General features: G+C 37.6%; 1 protein-coding gene across 1 annotated transcript; it reads right to left on the bottom strand.

Annotated features, from left to right (window-relative positions):
- Nucleotides 1-1,786: 1,786 nt before the first annotated feature.
- On the bottom strand, nt 1,787-2,949 carry LOC135320012 (olfactory receptor 2G3-like). Its single transcript, XM_064482408.1, has one exon. The coding sequence runs from the start codon at nt 2,874-2,876 to the stop codon at nt 1,944-1,946; it is 933 nt and encodes a 310-aa protein (XP_064338478.1). The 5' UTR covers nt 2,877-2,949; the 3' UTR covers nt 1,787-1,943.
- Nucleotides 2,950-15,318: the final 12,369 nt, after the last annotated feature.

Raw genomic sequence — 15,318 nt, 5'->3', positions numbered from 1 at the left:
ATATTTTACAATCCTCATACTTACTAACTGGAATGCTGAATTAGTGTTTTTCACTTTAAAGGGAAAGACACCCATTAGAAAAGCTGGTAACATAATGTATGGTTGTAGTGTTTTTCATATCCTCTATACCTACAATGATGAGATTACAACGTTTCAATATTGCATTATTGTCCTTAAAATTAATCAGCCATGTCCAAAAAGTGAAAGCAACTTCTGAAGAAATTCTGACAGGTTTATAATATATAAACTTTATCATCAATTCATAATAACTCTATTCTAGAGAGGATAGAGATGTCTAGATAAAGATAGATGATTGATTGCTTGCTTTTTACATTTTAAGTCAATTCTAAACCAGTGATGTCTACATTACTTATTTCATTAAGGAGACTTCATTTATGTATTTGCAGATTGTATACAACCTTTGTATGCAGTTAGAAGAAATGGTGGCATTTAATTGTTGGATATCTGCAAAAGGGGAAATATACTTTTTATTTTATCTAAATCATGAAATAAACAAGTGAGAAAATTTTAGGAATTGCTTATGTCTAATGTAATAATTTAGTCAAAGGCCATATTTAAGCTTATTAAGTAGACTAATATGAAGTTATATTTTGCTATTCTCTTAATTTGAAGAATAACTCTTTACTAAAGGTACCACTGGTTGAAAAGCTTCAAAACAGAGGAAATATTTCTTTCCACCCATTTGTGACACATAAATGTATATCTGTCTCCCACACAGCATCCAGGAAAACCTCTCAAAAACATAAGTGGTATCATACCACCCTTCTTTATAACACTTACACTTTGCTGAGAGTACATCCCTGGTCCTGACCATAAGCAGCTTTGTCCTGCATGGTCCGTCTCCTGTCTGCCTCTCCAGCCACATCTCCTGTTTCTCAAGAGTTTCCTTTATTCCCTCAAATGAACAAACCATCTCACAGTTCCAGTCTTTGTCCACAACCATGCTCCAAACAGAAGCTCTTCTCGATCTGACTCCTACCTCTCCTTCCTTTGTGTGCAGCTTCCTCAGAGAAGATCATCCTTCCTATTATTGTATGTCACCACACCTTGATAATCATGTCCCTTAATCCATTTATCACAATTTGTCAATGGAAGTGTGTATAGTATATGTATATTACAAATATCTATATATGAAGGAGTTATTTCTATTTTATTTAAAGTTCTATTCTATAGCCCTTAAACAATGTGTAGTGAATGAATTAGTTAATCTATTAATACTTGACCAAATCTTCCACTTCTGATCATTGCTATCCCCTGTCCATACAATCAGCCTAAGACCACCAGGAATAAGCCTACAGTCACATAAAATCAGATTTATTGATCCATTGCAAAGAAAAATACCACATACTAGGATTTGGGGGGAAGGGTGGAGTTAAGATAAAATTTAAATGAAGCAACATTTTGAGAGATTCATTGCAAAGCAGGGCTATATATAAAGGGGTCAAAATTAGGTTTAAACCACAAAGTAGATGCAGGGTCCTGTCTCCTTGGAAACTACAAAACTAAGATCGATGCAGAATGTTGCAACCAAAGACCCTTATGTGAAGTTCTGCACCTGAGTTGAATGTTGAGAATGCTTCTCCCCGCCAAAGTGTTTTACATCCTTCAGGCAGGAGTAAGATGTTTCTTCTTACTGATATAATTTGAAGCAATTAATTTCAGAGAGTCTGTGATTTTAGAGAACCAAGATTTCTCAAGGAGTGAGAAATTAGTAGTCACTCAATAAAGGATGTTGTTCTGAAAGTTATGGTTTGCCCTTAGGGGAGACATGTTTCTTGTTGAGTCTGCAGCTGGAACCAAGTGTCTTTGATGAATGATAGGGCAGATGCTAACTGTCCCAGCTATTTTATATTCTATCATTTCATATTGGAAAGTCCATTATCTTAGGTTAACAGTTAACCTCAGTGTCACACTAAGAGCTGTCATGTCCTCTGTTTCACAACAGCTCTCCTTAAAGCTCCTTTTACATCTTGGTTCCTTAGACTGTAGATCAAGGGTTTGAGCATGGGTGTGACCACAGTATAGAACACCGCAATGATCTTGCCCCCAGCCCTGGAGGACTTTGACTGGGGTCTCGTGTACATGAAGATGGCAGTTCCATAGAATAAGGCCACCACTGTCAGATGAGAAGCACAGGTGGATAGTGCCTTGTGCCTTCCAGAGGCTGATCGCATCCTGAGGACTGATAGAAGGATTCTGGCATAGGAAACAACAATGAGGAGGAAAGGAATGAAGACAATGATGACACTGAAGATAAAGACAACCATCTCAGTAACTGAGGTGTCAGTGCAAGCCAACCTCAGGATGGAAGGAACTTCACAAAAAAAGTGATTCAGGACATCGGGCCCACAGTAGGGCAAACTCAAAGTGAGGATGTTGATGACCATGGAACTCAGGAAACTACTGGACCAAGAAATGGCTGCCAACTGGATGCAGGTGCTCTGGCCCATAATGAGAGTATAATGAAGGGGATGACAAATAGCTACATATCTGTCATAAGCCATGACACCAAGAAGAACACACTCAGTCATCCCAAAGGAGAGGGAGAAGAACATCTGAGTAGCACAGCTGGAGAAGTGGATGGTCCTTTTCCCCACCATGTTGGAAAGCATTTGTGGGACATTGGTGGATGTATAGCAGATGTCCAGAAAGGATAAATTAGTGAGGAAGAAGTACATGGGGGTTTGGAGAAATGGTTCTATCTGGATAATAATGATAATAATAACATTCCCCACCACCGTTAACAAATAGAAGAACAGTAACATAATAAAAAGAATGAGCCTTATCGTTGGCTGAGATGAGAGCCCCAGTAACACAAATTCAGTCACAGTGAAGTTTGTTTTTATCAGATTCATTTGTTGGTCACCTCCCTCTCATAGAACCATTCACTCACCTAAAGAAAAAAAATCAACTGCCCTATACGTCACAGTGCTGAAAATTCAAGATAAAAATAAGATAGCGAGGAGATTATATCATGAGTATCTGAGTTGTACTACAAGCAGAAAGCTTTCTCTCTGCTATTGAAGGGATATTCCAAAAGAATATTCAAACTCAAACACTGATTAAATTAAACAGATATTCTAGTCTTTACTCTGAGGGGAGGCCCTCTTGGCTGCTCATAATCTTTTCAAATCATATGCATTCTTCAAAGCCTTGCTCACGCTCACCTATTCAGAAAGATCTGATTATGTCTTTGTTCTACACCCAACACAGAACAACTCAAGTAAAAGCCAAAAAAGACACTGTTTGATGTGCTGTTCACGAACCTAAAAATAAAGGCCAGAACATCGGCTTGCACTTCTGTATCACCCTGATGCAACTTTCTACTTTCTAGTGTTTAGACATCCTGAAGCCCTAAGAACAAAGACTGTGGACACCAACAACAAAACCCATGAAAGGTCACCCTAACTGCCAATTCTTCCAGCTTCACCACTTCCATGCAATGGGGGTCTTTGATGGGTTTATTATATTTACAATAAGAATAATGATGGAACCATTTTTTGAGGATTAAATTGAATAGTGTGTATAAAGAATTTAAGGCAATGCTTACACATAGGAAACAACCCACAAATAACAACTATTATTATAGCCCTAGTAACACACAGTATTCCTACCCTTAGCCAGAATTCACTTCTTTGATAAAAACCAATTCAGAGAAAAAAGATTATTAAAAAAGATCCAGACAAGTTACCAGGTCTAGTCACTGAGCACGTCTTAGCCCCCGCCTTGTGACTGCTTATTGAGTTTAGGGGCAGAGTTAACGTGTTTGGTTAACTGGCTTTCAGCAGATGAAAGCAGGACGTTAGAAGGACATGGGGTGAGGAAGAGTCCTGGAGGCAGGCAGAGCTGTAAGGGCAAAATGAAGCTGCTGATCTTTCATCCATTCATTTGTCCATTCTTTTTTCTTTCTTTCTTCTTTTTATAAACTATATTTTTGGTAATCTAGTATGTACCATATGCTGAGCCTGTTCTATTAAACACAACAGACATTTTGATACTCTCATAAAACCTCACAGTCCAGTGGGAAGCTGAGATGAAGGAAGCATTCTGATTCCTGAAGGAACAGGGACTCATGAAGAAGACATTTGAAGAACCAAGTAGATGCAGGTCATGAAAAAGACTACTTCATGCAAAGCATCATTTTTCAAATACTATTAATTTGCATATAATATATTTTAGACAGCTTCCTTATCTTTTGACTTAAACAGGGATTTTTGAATCAAATAAATCATGAACTGGTAAACTAAGTGATCTAAAATATGAAGTCCAGGAGTAAAGGAGGAATGAGCCTGGAGACAGGAGAGAGGAGTTAAGTCACAGTCCTGTTTACACCAAGGGTAGGAAGGAAGGGTGGTTACAGAACTCCCTTCCAGGCCCTCCAAACAATGGTTAGAAAGTCCTGCTGAAAATAAACTGTTTCAGTAATGTTTAGGGGTGATTATGATGACAGCAAAGGACATCCACAGTGAGTTTCTGAGTTGACAACAAGGCGGCACACCATCAGATCATGGGACTAGTGGGGAAGCACGCAGAATCTGGAGAGCTGAAATCACATGCCTAGTTCCACCACATGCCAGCTGGGAGGCTTTCCTTGCACAAGTCACATGGCCAGTCTGTGCTTAATTTTCTTTATCTGCAGGAAAGGGGCAAGAGTGACATCCTCATACGCAGAGTTGATGGTCGAGGTAAATGAGGTAATACATGTAAATCCCAATAACCTAAAAATAAAGATCCCCTTCATTAGTGGATCTTTGTTACATGTGCAGAACAGGAATTATTGGCACTCCTCATCCCCTTCCCAGGCCAATGATGGAGACACTAAGACTTTAAGACAGTAAACAACTTGTCCAAAATCACTTGAAAAATTTCTGAATATATATGCAAGCACCCACAATAAACATGTATATAATATATCTATATTTATATCTATAGTAGTAAAACCAGGACAAAAATAAAGTCTTGGTTCCAGAGGCATGCATGCTTATGTAGAATTTGTTCCCATGAAGGAACATAAATATATTGGTTCAACATTTAAACACTCTGTAGTTTGATGACTCAATCAAAAAGATAGTCTCATGGTTTCTTCAAATGCACAGTTTCCTCAAAGAGCATTTTTAGCCACTTTACAGCTGAAACTCCTCAAAGCCAGCTTGACTCTATTCAATTGTCAGTTTTTCAGGATATAAATGTTTTTGTTTCTATAAGAACACACAGAACTTCATCTCCCTCATAAAGACAAGAGGAATAAAGACACATTTGTAAATAAATATAATGCCCATAGTACAAAGCAAACCCACCAAATTAAATATGGGTTTGCAGAAGCCCTGGATGTTTTGTAATTACCAGTAGATTCTATATAATCATCTCAATCAAACAGGAATCACTGAGTAAACTGTACACCCTCCATTTCACTTCACAAGATGAAAGCCACTGTTGCCACATGCCTTCTTGTCTGTCTGGAAAACTCCTAATGAATATTTTACATACTAAGCATGCATGACATCCTCTTTGAAACTCTCCCTCATTTAACTCACCCAGAGTTAATCAGAGTCTCCTCTGCTGAACCACTTCCATCCTTTAACATACTCCATTGTTGCACATGTGGGTGTATGTGTATGTGAATAAAAATGTATTAGCCGATCTTGCCAATTGACTTTGGGTTTCTAGGGATCCTGTAGGTCTTATTTATATTTTTTGCATTCCTTAGTACATAGTAAGCACTCTGGACAATGACAATCAGAATATAATTCTGACTCCATCATTTCTCTGCTGGGTCAGTTTGTAAGTTTCCAAACTTCTCTAAGCCTCATTTTCTCACATGTGAAATGGGAACTCTATTAATCCACAGAATTATCTTGAGGATTACATTAGAAAGTACATCTAGTAATTTACCACAGTATCTGACACATAGTGAAAATATTATAGTAACAATATTACATAAATGTCACATTATGCAGTTTGCTAGAAATATACTTGTGCTCTAAGAGCAGAGGAATATTAGACACAATCACATCAGCAGTACTTGATGTATCACTGCAGAGGTGTTCAGAGCCTGCACAAACTCACACACTCCATATGCGTGTTTAGTATTGCCAAAGTTTGTGATTTCATTGGTTATCAGCTCATCAATCAATGAAACTTACTGTTAAAAAAATCAACGTAAGAACTAAGAAGTTTAAGGACTAAGAGTAAAGAGAGCATAGGGATGATTCTGCTCCCTCCCTTACTAAGGAAGAATAATTGGTAAGACTACCAGGAAGACCCTAAATATTTTTCTAATGAATCCACCTCTGAGTTATGAAAATATGCTAGAAAAGGGATGACCATTTGAAGAAAAATACCACTTACAGTGTTTATAAATTGCCAATGTTCATAGAAGCACTGTTTATAATAGCCAAGACATGGAAACAACCTGAATGTCCATCAACAGATGACTGGATAAAGAAGCTGTAGTATAGTTATATAATGGAATAAACTCAGCCATAAAAAAACAAAAATAAAATAATATCATTTGCAGCAACATAGACGGATCTGGAAATTGTCATTCTAAGTGAAGTAAGCCAGAAAGAGAAAGAAAAAATATCATATAATATCACTTATATGTGGAATTAAAAAAAAAAAAGCCAAACTTATTTACAAAACAGAAACAGATTCACAGACATAGAAAACAAACTTATGTTTACCAGATGGGACGAGGGTGGGAAAGGATAAATTAGGAGTTTGAGATTTGCAGATGTTAACTAATATATATATAAAATATAAACAACAATTTTATATTGTGTAAAACAGGGAACTATAGTCAATATCTTGTAGTAACTTCTGGTGAAAAAGTATATGAAAATGAATATATGTACGTTCATGTATGACTGAAGCATTGTTCTGTACACCAGAAATTGACACAATATTATAAACTGACTATATTTAAATAAAAAAAATTAAATTGCACCGTAGATGATAATGTACCACTTACTGTGAATTAGTTTCACAAATCCTCTTGAACAAAAGATTGGGATCTGGTTTTAACAGCACATGGGAGAGAAAGAGGAAACTATGACAGCAGGGGCTCCTGGAAGGCCCTGCTCTAAGAGAGGCCAACAATGCCATGTAGCAAAACATAATAAAAGTTAATCAATTCTGATGCTTAGTAGAGACAATAAAATCATCTTTCCACCCTCTCATCCCAAGAAAAAACCTTTCTCTGTGGAAAGGAAAAAAAAAAAAGTCACTAAAAGAAATCAAATGCTACCTATTATAATTCTCTATTACATGACAAAGGTGTGTAAATACTTTGCTGGTAGTAAATCACATCTTTACAATGACTGCAATGTATTTATATCCGTTTTAAATATGAGAAAATTGAAGATCCTAGAGATTATACACCTGTCTCAAAGTCAGGACACATGGCAAAGCCATAATTTCTACTTGAGTTGAACTTTTTCCAAAATGTTCTTTAGTTAAATAACTGATAGTTTTATTTTACTATTGCTGTTGTTTTTGTAATATTTTAGTAAGCAATTGTAATCATAGGCACAAGAGATAAAAAATACCCTAATGTCATAATGATGTGTAGAAATAATCTGTTTCATACCTGTCTTTACCATAGTCATGCAAAAAAAGCCCATGAAAGACAGAATAGACATGATATCCACATGCAAAAAATATATAATTTCATAGAGATACAAATAAATCTTCTCCTATAATAACCACAAATGAGATACTGCTATAATACAACTCAGCCCTTTTATAGATTAAAAAGAGAGTTAATGAATGCATACACAGTAAAATCCCTAAGTCACCTGAGTTTCCTCATTTTAGGATGTTAGGCTGAATTTTAGATTGCTGAGGGACAATGTCCCAGACCAGTAATTAAAATGTAATGAGTTGTTCTGAGGGATTCCTGGCTGATGTGGGTGTTACTTGCTCCCTCTCTTCTCCCTCCCGAGTGTGAACCTTCGCCATGATTAAACCATGCCTTCCAAGTGACCTCAGTGTTCTCATCCTGGAATGTAGAGATGTTTATGATCCTTGTATATATTCAATTGTCCACATAGCAAATTCAAACTCTAGGGTCTCTTCTCCCCAATCACAGCAAACTCTGGAACCATCTTCAACTGCATAGCTAGAAAACACAAACTTTTTATAAGGAAACAGTAAGGCCAGAAGGGGCACTACCAGTTTGGTGAGCTCATACATATCATGTCACTTTCATAAGCCTCGGTTTATTCATTTTTCAAATGGGTGTTAAAGTATCTAGACCACTGCATTGCGCCCCTGTCGTGGAGCTCAAGGGAAGAAAAGGAGGAAGAAAGGAAGGGAATAAAAAGCAAAAGGTTAATATTAATTAAGTCTTTTCAATGTACAAAGAGGCAGCTGAGTCAAATAATGCATCCAAATGACAGTGTAACTTAATCTCAATATTCTAAAATCCTGGATGCAGTGGAGTTGGTTGCTATCCCTTATTTATTTAATATCAATGCCCAGGACTTATTCTGAGTTAGAATCTCTGCAGACAGAACTCAGATATATGTATTTTCCCAAAGCTCCCCAGGGGAGCCCTTGAAACCTTATTTTCCCAATATTTCTACTGGAAAAGGACACAATTGTGGATTTAGACAAACCTAAGACCCAAATCTGTATTCTTTTAAGGAGTTCCATGTTGTTACTTCCATTTTTTCCCTACCTTATTCCAACTTTTAAGAACTGTTGTGTGAAAACAATCTAAAATTTACAACCTCCACCAAAGCCTTTTTGGAACATCCAGTTCCACTTTGCCTTCTTCACGAAGCTGAGGACTCCAGGACTGGATCCCCACTGGGTGTCATCCCCCTGAGGCTGCACTGTAGTAGGAGCTGCTCAGTGGGCAAAGGAGAAACAGCACATGGCAGACATGGCATCCTGTAAGAGACGCTTTCTCACATGAGTCTCACAACTCCGGGAAACAAAGGGGGCTCCGCTAGGATGAGATCTGATAGGAGCAGATCACTTGGCCTGTTCTGTGTCATTCATAAATCATGTGAAAAGCACATAAACACTGGTGAGATTGCCTTAAACTAAGAAAACATCTGCACGTCTCAGACTACCCTTCTTCTGTGTTAAACGGAGACGACCCATTGCACTCCATGAGGTGCTGCAAGTGCAAATTTGGGTCCTTAATCTGTATCCCTAACACTACTCACCTAAAAGAATAAAACATTCTTGGAGGACAGCTCAATCCATGTTTTTAGAGTGAGAGGACAAATAGTATGTGCCTAAATATTCTGTTGTGTCTAGAAAACATGGATGCTTCTACAAATGATAGAGTCAGAAACAAAAGAAACTAACTTCAAGAGTCTCATGCTGGTGACCTTGTGACGTCCTGGAGATATATATATATATATTATTAATTAATATATATATTAATCATGATAATAACCAAAATAATATTTTCAGTTATAATATATTGAACCAAAAAAAAAAAAAAAAGCCAAGGATGTCTAGGATTCTCAAAAAATGAAAAATGTACACAGACAACATAAGAAAGGTAAATATAGTAGATCATTTCATTTTGATTGCATTTTTAAACATTTTTTATTGAGTTATAATCATTTTACAATGTTGTGTCAAATTCCAGTGTAGAGCACAATTTTTCAATTATACATGAACATACATATATTCATTGTCACATTTTCTTTTCACTGTGAGCTACCACAAGATCTTGTATATATTTCCCTGTTGACTGCATTTTAAAAGTGTGTTTTGACTAAATATATAGTGCAAAGAAACAGAAACTCAAATAAATATAGATACATTAATTTTTTGGCATAAGCAGCAAATCATAAATATAAAGACCCATTTTCCAAGCAGTTCCAGTAAAATTGGAAGCTCTACAAAAAACAAGAACAGTCAACACTGACAAATGCTACTACTAATAATAATCAGTAACGGTTGTCACACAGAAGAGCCAAGTTGAGACAAAGTTATTAGATAATAGTTGCTAAATGAAAGCTAATTATGCGGACTCAATTTCTGATATAATAGATGAAGATGGAATACACTTATTAATTAATTAGAATAATTAATAAATTATTAGAATAAAGTTCTACAATTATAATAAAGTTATTACAAGATTAAATTATTCATGAGTAATTCTCATGTATTAAATTAATACAAAATAGTAACATAAAACAGGTTTCTTAATGTTGGCTGAGAAATAAAAAACAATTTTAGTGGGAGAAATCATTATTAAAAAAAGCAAAATTTTGTTTACAGTGGTGGATATAAAAGTCAGATAGACTTTATAATTTTATTTAAAAAAATTTAACCATTTGATATATTGCTCCTGTTTTATTTACTTTAGGAAGGCTGTTTGATTTTCCAAATAAGAAATCACTGCTAGCCTGTGAAGATTTTTACTCGTTTTTATCTTGTAAGTTTACCTCAACTACAGGGAAGGTCCAAATAATATTACTAAAACACAAAAAGATTACAAATAAGCATATAAATATTCTTAGTAAACCACAACAGTAAATAGAGGCATAATGAAGAAATTAATTAAGCCTATGGTACTGATGTTATCCACATGTTTTGCCATCATTTCATCAGGGATATTTTTCTCTTCAGTCAGTATTAAACAGTTCAAAAGAATCAGTCAGACTGAATGCTTAATTGTAGTTCTTGAGGACACACAGTGAATTCCTGAATCTCACATGGGTGCACCTGTGTTGATAACCTTGGTTTGAATAATCCTTATATTTCATTCTCCTTGGTTTACCACTTTTAGAAGCCAATCGCATGCTTTCTAGATTCTTACTAATAGAGATTAATGAAATCTCATAACATTTTTTAGTGTGTATTTCCTCTAAGAGCAAGTATTTGATTTCATCATCTGGGCTAAGCAATACCCAGCTTTCACTACAGAGGCAATGTGGAGGGGTGAGGGTGGGTGCTGAGGAGAATCACGTGAGTTCATAAGGCAACTCCCTGAGTACAGTCATTAGAAGAGTTTTGTACAGAGAAAATCTGACTCTCTGAGGTGGGGGAAGCTAGGAACTGCCTCTTCAGGCAAAGATTTTTGTTTTTAGCTCCATTCTTGTCTGCCTCATGTCCCTAACCCGTTATTTTATGACCTCAATTCTTCCCTCCATCAGTTCCTTTCCCTTACCATAAACCATGTGGTGATGTTTGGAGTTTGATTGGTATTGCTTGTCTGCAGTCCTTATAATCAAGCCCTGGCTTGGACCTCAATCATATCTTTCCTAAGGGACCTAAGGAGATGAGAAACTCCTTCAAACCTACTGCTGAGGCTTTCCAAGTGCCCTTTCATGTTCGCAGAAGGATAGTCACAGTTTTCAATTCAGAAGACCCCGTAATTTCTACAACCAGTATTATGGTCACCATCAGTGCTACAACGAACTCATCTTTCAGTGATTGCTCTCCAGTTGCAGACATGCTATGACGTTACTAATGATCATTTAAATTATCATGATTCTACCACTTGCCAGGGCTCCCCAGTGTCCCATTTCTCTGGCAAGTGATATATTTGCTCATTCTTTAAATGTGCGAGCAAACTAATCCCAGAGACCCAGCTTAAAGGTTTGATTCCAGGGCTACAGCTAATGCTAATTATGTCACCAGTCAGAGGCCAAATGGCCCACTCAAATCGGGCAATCTGAGAATTTAATAAAGGGAATATCTATAAATATGTGAACAGAATATGGGAAAATGACAAAGGATAGACTCATTCTTTGACACAACATCATACTACATCTAGGCCTGAAGGGAGAAGGGGAAACAGCAGTTACCAGAGCCCAGAGAGAGAAGGAGAGTCTGCAGTGAGAGAGACCAGATAAAAGCCGGGACGGTGGTCTAGGGATTAATGGGGCCATCACCACCTGTGCAGGACAGAGTCTGGAAATAAGTTTTCCAAACCCAGCGTTTTCTCTCATTTTCGTTCTCTCTCCATTGTCCATCTTAAGTAATACAGTTCATTTGGGTTGGTTTCCTGGAAACCAGAGAACAGGTTGGCAAAGGATGGCAGCTTATCTAGAAGGACAAATGGAAGATATCTAAGCACCTCACAGATATATTGATACCTATGTGTTTTTTAATATTCATTTATACATAGTGAACACATGCCTTCTATATACATATTTGGATTCAGCAAATCTCAATACAGAATGTGAAGGAAAATTATGGTTGAATATATCTGTCACTGGGGAAATCTCAGTCTCCAAACAAAACCTGTCTGTCTTATTAAGTAAGATTGACCTGACTTTGTCAATGCATAGTTTTGCTTTAATTGCCTTTTTGCCATTCCCCCAAGCTACAAAACCATGAGGAATTCCAAGAATGTAAAACCCTTGGGATCGACTGTTATCAAAGATTCTGGAACTCACCGATTTAAATATTAGAATGTCGGGATGAGGTCTTGCTACAAAGCCTGGTAAGTTGTGTGATTCAGATTTACTGTTGGCACAGAAATCTTTGTTTTACTCCCACAAAAACTCAACAGTCATTTCCATTCTGTTATGACAGGAGCCTCAAAGCTTCCTTTTTATACCTCACAATCATTCTATGGCAGTTTCTGAAACTGAGTAAAAAGGGAGACTGGGCTTTCCCAACTATTTGTGGTGAGAAATGACAACTTACATTAAGGGGAGGAATGAAAAATAAAACTATAATTGACACAAAAAATGCAAAAAACAATTGCCATTGAGAACTATTTACCACAGGAATAAGCTTTTGTGACTAACACAAGAGACCTAGGGGACAGCAAACTAAAGAAAGCCATCTACACTCAGGCTCAAAATAATGAAAAGTCCAATTAAAAAAAAAAATTTATCCCAGGGGGATAGGAAGACAAAAGATGCATTTAAAATGAATGTTGGACAGCAGCTTAGCATTACTGCCAAGTGGTCATAGCCTTCCAGTTGAGACTGACTGGGAGAGAACTCCTTTCTTAAGGTAAAACTTTTAACCTGTGACTTAGCATCCATGTTTAAGCCTAAAGGGAAACACGGTGAAAATGTGTGCACTGTTTCATTTGTGTGTGTTTTTGTTGTGGACTTGAGCATTTTCAGCTGAGATCCACAGAATTCAGGATTAGGGCCTGATGCTTAAGAAATCAAGGGTTATTTTTCCCTTTCTCTTCAAGATGTGACTAACAGCAAAAATACCTAAAAGGAAGGAGGATTTAAGTCATGGAAAGGGAAAGGCTTAGGAGGGATTTGCTGTGGGAGAAAGAACATAGAACGTGGAGTCAGAGGCACCTTGTCTCAGACTCAGCCATGCCACTGATTTGGTTTATAATCGCTGGTGGCCACTTCGAGTCTCTAGGAGGGTGCCTCTTTCTTCATCGCCTAATCCTGACGTTGGCAGGAATGGAGTAGAGTGTCTAAGCACTCATTAATCAGCCTTGCTCTGCACATGCTGATGCCCACAGTGGTAGCTGCCTCCCTAACGCCACCAAGATTTTAGCCACAGCCCCTGACACTTCAAGCATCTTAATGTTGGTCCAGGTGAAGACGTTGCCTTTGAGGATTTTGTGAATGTGGCATGAAAATACCTCTGAAGTCTCATCTAACGTCATGCCAACAAATACGCTGCATACTCCTGATGGATCTGATGGACTTTGACAGTTCCTCCAGCCTCCATTCCATTTCCAGTTTCAGTGCCTTGGCGGCTGTGCCTTTTGGCAGAAACATCTTCCTCCGACGTGGTAACTGTCCATGCATCTTCAAACTCATAAACATGTTTCTCCCTCCTGTGAAAAATGTCTCATCACACACACAACACTTCCTTCTTTGCCCCTAGCAAGCTCTCCATCCTGGCCTGCCTCTCACTATCTGGTACAACAGGTAGTTCCACCATAACTTGTTGTGTTTGTTTACAAAGATGTGGTGCCTCCCAATAAACTCCACCTTCTTAAGGCCATGCCCCATACTTCAGTTCTATCACTTTCCACAGTACCTGGCAGAGTATCTGGAACAGAGTAAATGCTGGATAACTAGGACGATCTGGGGACAGATGATTAGCACAGAAATAGCTTTAATCTTCCCTGTACGAGTCTTACATTTTGTGACTTTGAACAATGCATGTAGAATCATTTCTATGTCTCATATAGCCCACATCTAAAATGGGCATAATGATCATATTTATTTCACAAGATTACTGTGAAAGTTAAAATGCAATGACTTTTAAGCACTCAGTGTGGTGTCTGATGCATACTGAGTACTCAATAAATATTACTTATATAAATAATGGAGAAACTTGACAAGTTGCTTTTAAGGACATTAGCCAATATGACAGGCTTCTTGCCATTTAAAAGTTGGGCAATGAGTTGAGGAAGAGTGAGGCCGGATATGCTTGGTGCAGAGCCTGTGTTTATAAACGCTCGGGGTAAGTGCAGTCCGCTTTTGAAGCACTATTATCTCAGCTGAATGGAGACTCAAGCATTAAGTCTCTGAGGCACATTTGGTGTAAGGGGAAGACTATGAATTTTTTAATCAGATCACCTTGGGTTCAAACCCTGACTGCACTTCCCTGGGCAAGTTAATTAACTGACCTGATCTATTTCCTTGTCTGAAGTAGAAACGGCAATTCATTCTCCATAGGTGTTTGACAACTAAATAAAGACCCCAGGAAGATGTTTTACAAAAAGTAGTTTCTCAAATGTAGTAATTAGCATCATCAATTTTTTAACGCATTCTCTTCATTGGCACTGAGGTTAACACACTTTTTGGTTAGTTGCCTTTCAGAGACTTTCCAAGCTATGAAACCCTGAGGTGCTTAAAGATCAAATACACTGGGGAACTTGAATAAAGATAAGTCATCCGGACCCATGGTGTCCTCCTTTGTTGGCTGTGACTACGACAACTGCCGGTAAGTGTTCCGGTCCTGGGAGAGGTGAACAGAATGTTTCTGTACTTATAGACAGGACTGGCGGTAAATGGAAGAGACACAGGACTCTGACGGAAGATCATTTGGAAGCCATGAGTAAGTGTTTATCTGATGCTACATGTGTGAGGTGCTTACCTGTGACAGCATGAGTCTCTCAGAATTATCCTACCGGTTTTTAGTTAGGGTGTTGTAACCAAAAAGAGAAGGACCCACGGAGCCCACAAACAACTGTTACTCTAATGTCAGATATTAAGGGAGGTGACTTAGTGGTTAAGCGCCAGGTCCCTGGAGTAAGACAACACCACTTACTAATTGTGTAATGACTAACTACTCATGAAAACTCAGTTTGGGCCTCTGTAAAATTATTTCTGTTAATCCTTAAATATACCCATGATGGACAAATAAAATAATGGGAATAAA

This window comes from Camelus dromedarius, chromosome 35, assembly GCF_036321535.1.
Source record: "Camelus dromedarius isolate mCamDro1 chromosome 35, mCamDro1.pat, whole genome shotgun sequence".
In the NCBI taxonomy this organism is placed as follows: domain Eukaryota; kingdom Metazoa; phylum Chordata; class Mammalia; order Artiodactyla; family Camelidae; genus Camelus; species Camelus dromedarius.
This window is presented reverse-complemented; position numbering and strand designations above follow the sequence as displayed.

Bases quoted from the DNA above. Each gene is read 5' to 3' on its own strand.
- LOC135320012 (XM_064482408.1), bottom strand. From the start codon at position 2,876: ATGAATCTGATAAAAACAAACTTCACTGTGACTGAATTTGTGTTACTG.